Source organism: Xenopus laevis, chromosome 2S (genome assembly GCF_017654675.1).
Source record: "Xenopus laevis strain J_2021 chromosome 2S, Xenopus_laevis_v10.1, whole genome shotgun sequence".
Classification (NCBI taxonomy): domain Eukaryota; kingdom Metazoa; phylum Chordata; class Amphibia; order Anura; family Pipidae; genus Xenopus; species Xenopus laevis.
In genome coordinates, this window is record NC_054374.1 from 103,176,491 (window position 1) to 103,190,265 (window position 13,775).

Here is a 13,775-nt window from a genome sequence, read left to right on the forward strand (position 1 = left end):
GTGTTTTAAAAAAAAAACATGTTTTCCGATGACAGGGTCCCTTTAAGCATAAGTGTGCTATCATTGGGGCACATAAAGCTAGTACTCGGCCATGGAGATATAAATATAAAAGGTCACATAATGATGCTGATTTCTGTATATTAGGGAGACATTCTAATGAGACTTAAGGCCTCCATAAACAACCGATTTTAGTGCAATCCAACCAATCCTTCAAATTATCGTGAGGTTAGTGGGAATCGAACGATCATACATCTAACAATTTTTCGTCCGACATCTGTCAGAAAATTGATCGGGCAGGTTAAAAAATTTTCATCGGTCACCATGAAATCTATGTATGTTTGCAGGGCCATGCAGGCAGCTACCCTCTGTTTTCCTGGCTTAAACTAGACAACATCGCTTGAAATGGTCTTTTTAGTTGATGGACAAATCGTACATTTAAACGATCGTTTCAAGATAATCTTGGTCTCACGATAACAAGAAGATGTTTTAAAAATCTTTACATCTATGGCCAGCTTTACTAGAGACTGTGAAAGATATCTGACGCTATAGCCAGTTGTAAACCTTGCTTGCCGTGAATGAACCGTAAAAATATAGACACGTTAGTATCGCTTTATCAAGACATGGTGGTAGGGATGGGCGAATTTTTTCACTTTGTTTCACCCCAGAAATGATGCCCATAGACTTGTATGGCTGTGTGCGCCAAAAAAATTCGACGTGCGACAAAAAATTTTTTTGACGCCCATAGACTTTAATGGTCGTCGGCGACAATTTGCCGGCGGCAAATTTTTGTCGAAACAAAGCGGCTCAGATTCACCCATCCCTACATGGTGGGACTGTTAAAAAGGCCTTCTTTAATGTTAGAAAATAAAGGACATACTTTAATACTATGATAAAAGACATGCTATTTGGAAGTTAATCTGCTGCTCTTATTCTATGTATATTTCAGGGGAAAGTGCACCTGGAGCTGAGACTAAGTGAAGTCATTACTGACTCTGGAGTCATCTGCCATAAGCTTTTGGCACGGTAAGATCTGTGTTCAAAACTTCTAATTCCAGTGGGATTTAATTTAAAATTGTTACGTTAAAAAAATGACCCCTGAAAGAACTGCACATTGCATATAAAAAGACAGAGTGGGCGCTACACTTGGTTTATTTGTGCTCACTAGCAAGGAAAATGTTAATCTGTTCTTACCTAAATAATGTCAGCTTTGGTGCATCATTCCTACATGGACAATGTAAGGTACGTTACTGGAGGGCTGCTGCAGGCATAGTGACTGCATGATCAGTAGTAATTCAGTCTTAATTAGATCTTAATCAGATCTGTGCTCTACAAGCTTTGTAAATTGGCTAAGCCTATTGGCGCATGCAGTCACATCTGTAGATATAAATATTAAAGTAGCAAATAAATGCGCACGGTTACAAATACAAGATCACCTAATAATAAATCTCCACACAATTGTTTGCGTTAGGCATTCTGAAATGATTACTACTTAATATTCAGTACCTAGTAAGCAAGAGGGGAATGAATATTGCAGTTATACTGAAACTTAAGTCTGCCCAAATGTATTAACATTCGATATTCGAATTCGAAGGATTTTAGCGCAAAAGGTTTGATCGACATTGCACTTTGGTAGCTTTAATGTGGCGAAGTATGAAGTCAAAGTTTTTTTTTAAAGAGACAGTACTTCGATTATCGAATGTTCGAATAGTCGAACGATTTTTACTTCGAATCGTTTGAATCATTCAATTCGATCGAATTTGACCAATTCGGTGGTCGGAGTACCCAAAAATTACTTCGAAATTCGAATATTTTTGCATTCAAACTATTCACTCGAGCTTAGTAAATCTGCCCCTTAGAGTTAGATATTTTTGTGTAAAAGAAAAACATACCATGATATGCAGAATTTGATCAGTTTTGTTCAGTTCAGACGCAAAAAATATTAAGTGCCTAAAAGCATAAAAATTGTTCCTGCATAAGAAAAATACATGACAAAAACCTGACCCTTTGTAGCCTTAATTGGGTGAGTGGTAGTAGGTACACTGTCCACTGCAGTTACATCCTTAAAGTGCCAGATATTATACACCAAATAGATTATTGGGGGGGCAGAATACTTCCATGTCTAGGGCACAATAATGGTAAGGTGCTAGAACCCTAGACACACACTTCTTCTGCCTTCAATATTTTGCCTAATTTGCCCCCCTGCTAACACACAGGGCCAGTTATGGAAGGCATAAAAGATATGTGTCTAGGGTCCTAGCACCTTACAATTATTGTGCCCTAGGCATGGAACTCTTCTGCCTAAACTTAGTTTAAATGCATTGAAGACAGGCTGTGCATGGGGGACTTGGGTGTCTGCTTGTAGGCCCTATCTTGTGTGTTTTATGGTATAGAAGGATAGAATTTTGTGAGGTCCTTCTATAAAATGCCATATGTTTATCTTATGAGCCTCTTTCCCTGCAGTAGTGGCAGTTGCAAGTACAACACATTAGAGCAGGGGTAGGCAACCCGCGGGTCTGGAGCCTCATGTTGCTCTTCATCCTGCTTGCTGCGGCTCGGTCTTGCAGCTTTACCTGTCACGTCGTCTATACAGCCCTAGGACTTGCTGGTGGCTTCTTGAGTGTGCAACTGCGGTAAGCTAACGGTTAGCTTACCGCGATCAAACACTCAGGACGCCGCCAGCAGGTGCGAGGGCTGTACAGATGTCACAGGAGTGACAGGCAAGACTGAGCAGCAGCAAGATGATTCCTCATGGTCCTTACCGCAGTCACACACTCAAGACAAGAGAGGGAAATTCAGCATGGAGCTTCAGAAACAGAAGTCACATTAAACAAAAGACAACACTAGCATTTACTAGGACTATTCAGTGTTTAATTTATTTCAAAGTAGGCCTACACATACACACTGCACTTCTGTTTGTTGTATTCTGTTGTTGTAACAGTTAAAATTAAAAAAAGGTTAAAACTTTTAAAAGTTTATAAGCGGTGTTATGTTTTGCGGCTCCAGACTATTTTTCTTTAGTGGAAGAGGGGGCAAAATGGCTCTTTTGATAGTAAAGGTTGCTGACCCCTGCATTAGAGGAATGTAACTTTTTTTCTGTCCGTTTTTTTTTTTTGCATGTCTTTCAAGGCTGCAAGGTGTTCTGCAGCCTTGCATTTAACACCTGCATTTAGTACTGGTCTCCATTTCACTGGGATATGCACCAGGGATTGAATGCACATTAAATGCACAGCTCAAGGTTCCAAGAGCACAACTGTTCTGCTTTAGCGCCAGATGCAAGCACTATGGGCATGTGCATGATGAAAAGTCTGCTTAGTTTTCCAATTGCAAACCTTTGCCTGCAGTTCCCTGCTTTTACTTCATACAGAGACCGATGGAAGCATCAGACATGGGAACAACAATTTCAAAAACGTTATTGCCTCCTTGTGAGGCATTGATTTCTGTGTTGACTACTGAGAGCCTCTTCAGAGTACAGTAAACAGAAGTAAAATGAAAGTGGTGTAAATGTGTTTATTTGATAAGGAAAATATATGTGCTTTGTAAGCAGGTTTTTGTTTGGTTTCACTTGCCACACCATTGCTGTGTTGCAAAATGCTGTGGCTATCTGGACTTTTGTCATCATTTTTAAGTCTTGAACACTAAAACTTCATTATCATTGGAAATTCATGCCACCTTCTGTGGCGTAGTAATGAATCATGCCTAAAGATTATTTCAAAGAGCTGATTTTGCAATTTGTAAAGGTGTGTCATTTATTTTACGGAACACTAATGCCATAATTTATGGAACTATTATATACCACATTAAACCTTGCAAAACTCATTTAAGTTAAAAGAGCAAATTTAAAAAGCAATTAAATTTTGTCCTACCTACCTGCTTACTAACTTACTTTTTACACACATTCCACTGTGTTATAGCTTTGCATGATTGTCCACTTGATATAATGGCATTAACATGGGGATGCTTGTTGTATTTCAACAGTGTTTTTACACAGATTTATGCCAGTAAATAAGCAAAGTGGCAAAATGACGCCACGCTGGCAAATTTTCACAAGCGTTAGCCACTTCGCCCTTTAGTAAATTTGCCCCATACAATTATTCACTTAGAGCGCAAATGTTCAACTCTAATTCTGACACAGGTTCCTCAGTAGCAAAAAACCTAATTAAACAAACCTTTCTGCATCATTCTTTTATACTGGTTTCCCATTTTCTGCACATTATAATTTAAAACCCCTTTGTCGTGTCTCTGTTACACTTATTGTGTGTGAGCAAGCCATTGCGTAGACTGGTGAGTCATGTCCCAATTTCTGGGCTGATCTAAAGTACCTGCTGCTTCCTCCTCAGCAGAATCAAAGTATGTTTGTCTTCGAACCTCCAAATCCTCCACAGAGCTCTGATGACTCTTGATTTCCCAGGAGGCCTGTAATGAATGCTTCCTATCTCCCAGCTTATACACATGATAATATGGCTGACGTAGAGTGAGTGAGTGGAGGATTTGACATCACTCATTCCTTGCGTAATACACATTAACATGCACAAAATCTGAGAAACAAATGACACTTCCAGACAGAGTGTGTTTTATCTGCATAGAGTAACAGCTCTTGATGTCATTTTTGGCAACAAAACTATCTGAAACCGTCTAGGGCACATTCAATTCCCTTTTTCCTAGTTTTATTTGATAACACATAAAATGAATATATGCTTTGAGCTTCTAATGTTAATGCTAAATAATGTTTAGTTTTCATACATTTATTTGGTTTTCTCTGCCTCTCTCCTTTGCCTTTTATTATTTCATTAAAATGTGTTAAAATATTGCCCTAGTCATGTTCAACTATGACAAGCAGTCTGTAAAAAAGTGTTAGCAGCTAAACACCAGTAATAACTGCTTCCCTTTACATTAAATAGAAACAGTGGTGCATGGCATATTTCTATCCTCATTTTATTCTTGTCTGCAGTATAACCCAGTTGTATTTCACAGTTTTGGTACAGAATTGCAGCTCTGTGCTGAATGATAAAATCTCTTCGGCAGACTGTTTGGCCAATGACCACTCACACAGTAATATTTATTTCCATTGTGTCTAACTGGAATCTGTTCATGCCAAAACAGATAGAGAATATTATAATATGTGATGGTTTTAGGAACACTCAGGGTCTTGGGTCCCTAACTGGCCAATGCTATCCTCATGTGTGGACAACTTTAAAGCTTACTTGCTTGCTTTGTGGTTTTAAGCTAAATATAGATAAAACTAGCTCAAGTTCATTGGCAGATAAGAGGCAGATCTTTGTGCATGATACTGTGGGTGCTTTTGTTCATTCCTTGCTATACTTGGAAATTCTGGTTTCTGATGCATGACAGAAACTTTCTCAGGCTCCTTCCCCAGTGTTTATTGCCAGAACAAATCATCCTATAGAACTTCATGGTAAATTAGTGGCGCTGTCTAAAATGTTTTTAAAAGCTTATCATCTGAGTTAAGTATAAAACGTCCATTTACACAACTGGGGTAAAAATGAACATTATAAAAAAGTATTTATGATTGAGAATCTTGTGCAGGTTTTTAATAAAAATGTCAGACATTGCCCTGGCCAATCTGTCATGCTAGCCCTGAACTTTGCACTACCAACTAAATATAGTATTCTGGCCAATACTTGCAATAGACCATCTTTTGGCAGCCTTTACTTGCCTTCAGGAGAGACCTCGGCACTGTTTTAAAGCTAATTTTTGAATCTGTAACATATGTGTTCATCAAAGTTATGAAGTATAACTTGAAATTCTTAATAGACATGGCGTTTCTGCATTTTGAAGGTATTTATTATACAGGTATGAGATCTGTTATTGGGAAACCAGTTAAAAAGTAATGGAGGGCTAGAAAAGCTTCCCCATATATATTATTCTTATCAATTTGTATCTAAGGTGCTAAAAATCAAATAATCCCCCCAAAAATACAGGATTCAAACACACAAAATAATTTTTAATTTCAACACTACCGGTTTTTGTGTTTTTGATTAGTGTGCATTTTATGTTTATTTGGAGACAGGCTATCTAGAAAGTTCCAAATTACGGGAAGGCCATCTCCCATACAGTACATGCCATTTAATCAAATAATAACCTTTTTTAAAAAATTTTTTATTTTTCTCTGTAAAAATGTAACATTACATTGTACTTGATCCCAACTAAGATATAACTAATCCTTATTGGAAGCAAATAATCATATTGGGCTTAATTAATTGTTTTTGAATAATTGTTGTAGACTTAAAGTATAGAAATCCAAATTACAGAAATACACCTTACCCAAAATGCCCCAGGTCCCAAGCATTCTGGATGACATGTCCCATACCTGTACCTGGTACATAAATATTGGCAAAATCCTAGATCTGGGAATTACAGCACAATAAATAGTCCTAGGGGCAGATTTACATATGGTCGAATATCGAGGGTTAATTAACCCTCGATATTCGACTGCCGAATGTAAATCCTTCGACTTCGAATATCGAAGTCAAAGGATTTACCTCAATTGGTTTGATCAAAGATTAAATCCTTCGAATCGAACAATTCGAAGGATTTTAATCCATCGATCGAACGATTTTTCTACGGCCAAAAAAACATAGGAAGGCCTATGGGGACCTTCCCCATAGGCTAACATTGCACCTCGGTAGCTTTTAGGTGGCGAAGTAGGGGGTCGAAGTTTTTTTTAAAGAGATAGCACTTCAACTATCGAATGGTCGAATATTTGAACGATTTTTAGTTTGAATCGTTTGATTCGAAGTCGTAGTCGATGGTCGAAGTAGCCAAAAAAAATTCGAAATTCAAAGTTTTTTTTATTCTATTCCTTCACTCGAGCAAAGTAAATGTGCCCCCAAGTGTTGGTTTACAAAATGCATTGACAAAGACAGATGGTAATTTTTGCCAAATGCTGTATGTATAATTTTTGTCTAGGGTCCATTTAAAACTACAATTACTACTGTAAATGAAATGGTCTTTTTGCTATTAATATTCATTGGATATGTTTTACTACTTGGATATTTTATGTTTTCCAGAGTGATGGGGTGTCAGGGTTTGCCAATAGTAAATGGTCAGTGTGATCCATATGCCACTGTAACGTTGTTGGGACCATCTCGGTAAGTATGACTTGTTTTCTTTCATTTTTTTTTATTTTTTCAAGAATAAATGACCCTTGTCTGGTAACTGTAAAAATCAACTTTAAGACTGTAGAAATTTCTGGTTTCAATTTTCTTTAGTTCATGTTGGGTACAGCTCATGAAAAGCAAATTGTAAAAAATAGCAGTTAAGCCACATAGTGCCAGGGGCAATGCATTTTAAAGTTATTACAACATGACTCCCACATGATTCTTCCTGGCTTGGGGAATAATTCTATCTCCATACATAAGGGAAAGCATATCTATTAACAGTGCCTCTGCCCTACATGCTCACATTTGTTCCATGCTGTTGAAGAAGTGATTAAAATCAGCCTATGTCTGATAAAGCTAGCTGAATCACACCCATTGTCAATATTGTGCTTGGTTGTGTTATGCGATTATATAGAGATGTGAATTCTAGTATATTAAAGAAATGACCAAATAATGCATGTTAAGGTCTATGGCTTATCATGAAAGTTTACAAATAAAAGTAATTTTCTGCATTTAGTTGATTTCTATGCAGATGAATAAAAAATGCTAAATATAACCTAGGCTGGTATGTCCTGACTGCTGAGTACAAGCTTGGCAGGAAAGTTCATAAATGTTCACTTTATCTGTATATTTAGTACCTGTTATGTATCTGTAGTTTATTTTGTATTTTACATTTTGAAAATATTTGGATTTTACAAAGTTAACACATTTGCATATTTTTTATTAAAAAAATTGTAAAACAGTTCTTTATATTGTCATATAATTTAATTGTATATTCCTATTTATTTTACCACCATGTTGACACTAATTGGCACTGTGTAATCTTTTGTATAATATGATTTTTCTTTATCATAGTATTTTTTAATTGCCTAATTAAGTTACAAAAGTTACAAAATCCATATTCATACTATTAGCCTGTTCTCAGGGCTATTTTATGTTTTGTGTATTTTGCTATACTTTTATAACTTCAATTTTTCTCAATTAATTTGCATGTGGGGGCACTGTTTTTTTCTAATCACAATTCAGTGCATAAATGGTAGCCATTCTTTTCCTTTTAAAAACACTAATTTGTGTAGAACTTTCAGTTATGTAAAAAGAACTGCTGTTTCAAGTCTCATTACTGCCTTTGATTCTTGGCATTTTACTTCCAGGTCTGAAGCAAAAAAGACAAAGGTTAGGAAGAAGACTAACAACCCACAATTTGATGAGGTGTTTTATTTTGAGGTTAGTACTCTGGTGGGTGGAATATGAAATCTCTTTTTATCACACTTTAAACAGGTTACAAACAGGTTTACCCAACTCAGCAGTAGATGTAAAGTCATCACTTTATGTTCCTAAGCTGGAAGTGTTGTTATCTGTCTTATTATTGTTGTTCCACTCCTGTAGCTTTAAATGGGAAGCTACAGTGATGGAAAAAGAACATGGTGTGTGGATTATTCCTACATGTTTACACCAAAGAGACGAAAGGTCGAAATATATTGGTTTTTGTTACTGAATAAACTGTGGGGCAGAATGAAATAAATCAACAGGAGTGTTAAAATATATATTTGCTAGGGAAAAACATCTATATCCAAGGGGATCAATAGCACTAACACAAAAAGTACCAGTATGAGAGCAATGTACATTCTATGCTTACAGGTATACTTTTAATCTTTGCCTCACTACATTTTTATTGGCAGCATGCTTTGGGCAAAATTAAAATATCCCTATAGCTATTTCACCCACATTCAAATGTACAACAGAGTTTTGCAGTAAAAAGTATCCAAGGATGCTCAATAAGGGCTGTGAATTTGATAGCCCCTATGTGGACTGGCAGCCTACAGGAGCCTCTATTTGACAGTACATCTGATTTTTATGCAACAAAAACTTGCCTCCAAGCCTGGAATTAAAAAATAAAAGCAACATCCAAGGGGTTGGTGGGCAACAGGTTGCTCACGAGCCACTGATTTGTGATCTCTGCTTTAGAGCAATAAAGGGAATGTTATAATTTACCAGCTCACCCACTGATGTTACTCAATACTAGGTGCAGTCAGTTTCTTATTAATGTAATGCAGTGTTCATTTTGAAGAACCAGTACTTTGCACTCACAGGGGAAAAATGGCAGTATCAAGTGTGCTGGTCACATAGGATAAACTTTTTTTTTTAAAAAAAAAAATAATAAAATGTAATATAAACAATGTTATCTTGCGATTGCATGCCATTGCAAAGGATTGCCAATAAACAAGATGGCGTGTTTCTCTCTCTAGTGACTGAGATGGACCAAAGAACTTTGTAATAACTATGCTGGTTGCAGGAGAGGGTATGTGTGCAGAAGTACAAGGCGTCATTACTTAAATTAGTTTTACTGGGGTTTTTTTTAACTCTCTGAACTCACTGTTGAAACAAATTCTTTGTATTGTGGTGTTGATGTTTTAAAGGGGTTGTTCATCTTCAGACACCTTTTTTCAGTTCAACCAGAAATAAAGACTTTTTTTTCAATTACTTTCAACTTACTATTTGTGATCGTGTTTCTAATATTGAAGCTTGAAGATTAATTTTTCTTCTTATGTTTTTCTGAAGCATCTCTGGGAGGAGAGTCACATACTCTGTAAACTGTTCTATACTGATGCCTTTAGTTGGTACATTTCTTATCGTTGTCCCTGCTCAGCAGAATTCCTGAGTTACATTTAAAGTAATCCCATAAGTGTTACAATAATTGCTAATAGTCCACAGATGCTGCTGAGAAATGTGTCGACTAATGTAGCAAATTGTAACAGTTCGGAATCTGCATTGTGTATATACAACAGCGGAGAAAACGGCCCGTCTGGCTTTAGCCTTACATTTTTATGGTCCCTGTCACATTCACACACCCCTGTAGGCAGTTTTATTAGGGGCCATTGAACTGCCTGTACATTTTCAGAATGTGGTTGGAGGCCTATACATGCACAGGGTGAACATCCTGCAAATCCAAATAATGTCCTGGCTAGAATCAAATGTACAGCAGCCATTGCTGTAAAGAATATAAATTCAAACAATAATAAAAGTGTACTGTGATATCGGTAGGATAAGAAAACATTTACAAAAAAAAAATTCCTTAAATATACTTATATGTCTTCTTCTTATATAGAGCTACAATAGTAAACATAAAACTTGCAAAAGAGAGATTCTTGTCAGCAGCAGTCCCACCCAAAACCATTGCTCAAAAGTTTGCTCTTGGTTTTGTTAAATGTTGGTTTTTACTAAAAGCCCTTGTTGTGGTGCTGTATCGGGTGTGGTGTGTTTCACTCATATTTCCTGTATAAGTAAAATTTAATGACTTAGTAAAGCAATTTCTTCAGATACTTGCTGTAACACAACGTATGTGATAGTTCATACAGAATGTACAGCTGTTAGCAGGCTTTGGCATGTACCCATTTAATTCATTATGTCAATTACTGATTTACATTTCTCTATCAATCTACAGATTAAAAGAAAGAAATTGGTGACAGACTGTATGACAAACAGCATTTATTCTTGGTTAACATTTATGATATGAATATATCTGTTTTTCATAGTGTCAGTCTACCAGTTTGTACCTTTAATTATATGGATGGTGCCAATACAAGCAACGATTGTGTCCACTGTTGTAAATCCACAGTTGTGGCTGTGTTTGTATATCAGGCCTAAGGATTATTTGGGGTCAATATGTTTTTTCCAGGTTGAGCAACCAGACAGCTGGTAGAATGTATTTTGTTTTTGATTCCCCTGTACACAGCGGTATGCTGGCTGTCTAGCCAGTAGCCACAATGCCTTAAAATGTATCAAAAGCAATGTTAATAGCTGACTAACTAGGATGTGGTTCAGCAACACTAATGCTAACAAAATAATCACAAGGGTCTGTAGCATTCAGCTACGTGCAGACCTTCAGTAATAACCAACGTGTTTTGTCAAGAACCAAATGACTTTCATAGTCAGAATAGAAACACCTTGTATTAGGCTATAATTTCAAATTATAAATTGTTTAACATTATTTCTGAATTTCATGTAGTACAGGGCAGTAGCAGTGCAGGAGAATTTTATGATATCTATATATGTGCTAGTACTGGGCACCATTTTAAGGTTGTTTCTAGCTTTGGCTGGTCTGCAGAGTCCTTGGCTGCTAGGCCATTCCCCCATGCTGATTTATTGTGAAGCGTATGGAAACTATGTGGCTATACCCCTCTTTTAGGTGCCTGTATCAAACATAAAGGAAAGCAAATTGATTTTAGTTATTAGTTTGTGAACAGAGGGCTGCTCATTTAAATGCACCACAGTACAATTTTGTGTTAATCATAACAGAAGCTAGGACTATCACTAGTTCAACTGAGACATCTTCTCTTAATAATTCCCCATACTGACTGTTCTGACACAAACACCATGGGGCAAATTTACTAAAGCGCGAAGCAGCTAACGCTAGCGTAAATTGGCCAGTGTGACGTCATTTCGTTACTTCGTCGATTTACTAACGGGTGCTGGTGTAAATTCGCTAGCGAAGTGGACCTACTCTAGTGCTACTTTGCACCCTTACGCCAGGCGAAGTTGCGCTATGGCGAAGGGATGTAACTACGCTAATTCACTAACTTACGCATTTTACTAAACGTTACCTCTTGCGCCAGACTTTAATTCGCCAGGTCAGACCAGGCGAAGTTCAATACAATAGATAGGAGTTTGTCCAAAAATAGTTGACATTTTTTCTAAGTCCCAAAAAACGCTGGCGTCTTTTACTTTTTAAGGGTGATAGTATGAAAAATAGGGTAAATTTCTTTGGGGGTACCCTCCTTCCCTCCTACATTTCCTAACATATGACAACTCAACGATACAGTGGACACATGCGTAGGGCAATAGAACACTTTTATTTTATTTTTTAAATGTTTCCTAGGCTTGTGTAGTGTAATGTAGTTGCTGCAGCATATAGGTCTATTATATTTTAACTTCACTCCGTATGCAAATTAGGCATCGCCAGAGTAACTTTGCTTTGCCCGACGAAGTAACGGTAGCGCAACTTCGCTACCGTTCGCCTCCCTGAGCGCAGCTTCGCATTTTAGTGAATTTGCGTAGCACTGAAGAAACTGCGCCTGGCGAAGTGCGGCGAAACTGTTGCTGGTGCAACTTCGGATCTTAGTGAATTTGCCCCATGTGACTTAGAATATTATTTGTGCTAAGTGGTTATTAAAATCAAGGCAAATTCTCAATAATCTATTTTGCTTTTCTTTCTTGGGCAGGTAACAAAACCCTGCAGCTACAACAAGAAGTCTCATTTTGAAATTGAAGAAGATGATGTGGATAAGCTGGAGATCAGGTATGGCTATTTAGTTTTAGTGCCATCTTACTGACTGGGCATTTTATTACATTACCCATAGTTCTTCTGTCTTGTTTTAAATGTTCAGTTTTTTAAACAGAGAATTTAAATTACACGTAGTAGTAAGTTCCTAAAGTGTCTGTGGTATTGTGTTCCTTCTGTAGACCCAATCAATATGGCTGATTGTACAAACACAACACAAGCACAAAATACTATTTTCCTTTCATACTAAGTTGACTCATTTAAGGGATACTCTAGAGTGTTGACTGTTGTGGTGGGTGCTTGGTCTACTCTAACAGAAGCGCACTGGATGAATATCATTATACACTATATAGATCCATTCTATACTAGTTATTTGAACTAGCAAACTTTTTTTTTTTGTTTTTTGCAGAGTTGACTTATGGAATGCCAGTAATCTAAAGTTTGGTGATGAATTTCTTGGAGAACTGAAGATACCACTGAAGGTTTTGCGGCAGTCTAGTTGTCACAGAGCATGGTAGGTATATTATGGAGCTGGATGCACTAGATGCAGAGTGCAACATATTTGCCCATATCAGTATTTTGGTATTTTGGCAAAAGCCATCCCAAACTACTTAACTTTGTGAGAGTGCTTATGTACCTTTCAGCTTAGAGCAGATGGTGTGAATGCAGCGTTTTGCCAAACCATATAAACATTTTAGAACACTGGGCTGAGGATAAACCCTAGTCTTGAAATGCAGTATTTATGGACAAACATTTAAACAAGTCTTAGAATAACAGTATTTGAGGAGTGCTTGGTACTGAATTCATATTAAATTAGTGGTTTTCTGTAAAGATAAAGTTGAAGTGTAAGGGAAAATGATTATTAACTGTTTTCTATATTCCTGGAACTACAACAAAGTCACTGTTTGTGTAACCTTATGAGATAAAGAGGGAACAAATTTTGGATCTGAGGGAGCCCGAATTTAATACAGTAGTCCTGTGTTATTGTGGCTGGCATTCTGGATTGAAACTCAGAGCAACAGTCTCACAAGACTCATGACAAAATAAATATGGCAATCGTTCATGTTGCCTGTTGCTGTATAGAGAGGCCAGTTAAGCTGTCCATGCATTCACAGGTAAAATGTTTTGTCAGATTTTATCTGCAAGTATTGAGGCCCAGACCAATATCCATAACACAAGTTTAAAATATTCATCTGCCAATGCACCATATCCAACCGTGCATGGTGTTTTGGCACATGAGAGTGTGAAGAGGAGCCACAGTTCTTTTTCACTTCCTACTGTTCCAATCCGGGCTGTTTGCAAATACGAATGGAACAATGGAAAGATACCCATAGCATGCATAGCCTCTAAAAGTTGAAGAGGAGAATATTACCTTAATG

The 13,775-nt window shown here is 37.1% G+C and overlaps 1 protein-coding gene across 1 annotated transcript in view; it reads left to right on the plus strand.

Moving 5' to 3' along the window:
* rasa3.S (RAS p21 protein activator 3 S homeolog) overlaps window positions 1-13,775 on the plus strand; it is a 96,481-nt gene that overhangs the window by 56,144 nt on the left and 26,562 nt on the right. Inside the window, exons 5-9 of the mRNA XM_018249795.2 lie at window positions 947-1,023; window positions 7,029-7,109; window positions 8,270-8,342; window positions 12,338-12,414; window positions 12,806-12,910. Of these exons, the coding sequence (XP_018105284.1) occupies window positions 947-1,023; window positions 7,029-7,109; window positions 8,270-8,342; window positions 12,338-12,414; window positions 12,806-12,910 (413 nt within the window). The remainder of the gene's footprint in view (window positions 1-946; window positions 1,024-7,028; window positions 7,110-8,269; window positions 8,343-12,337; window positions 12,415-12,805; window positions 12,911-13,775) is intronic.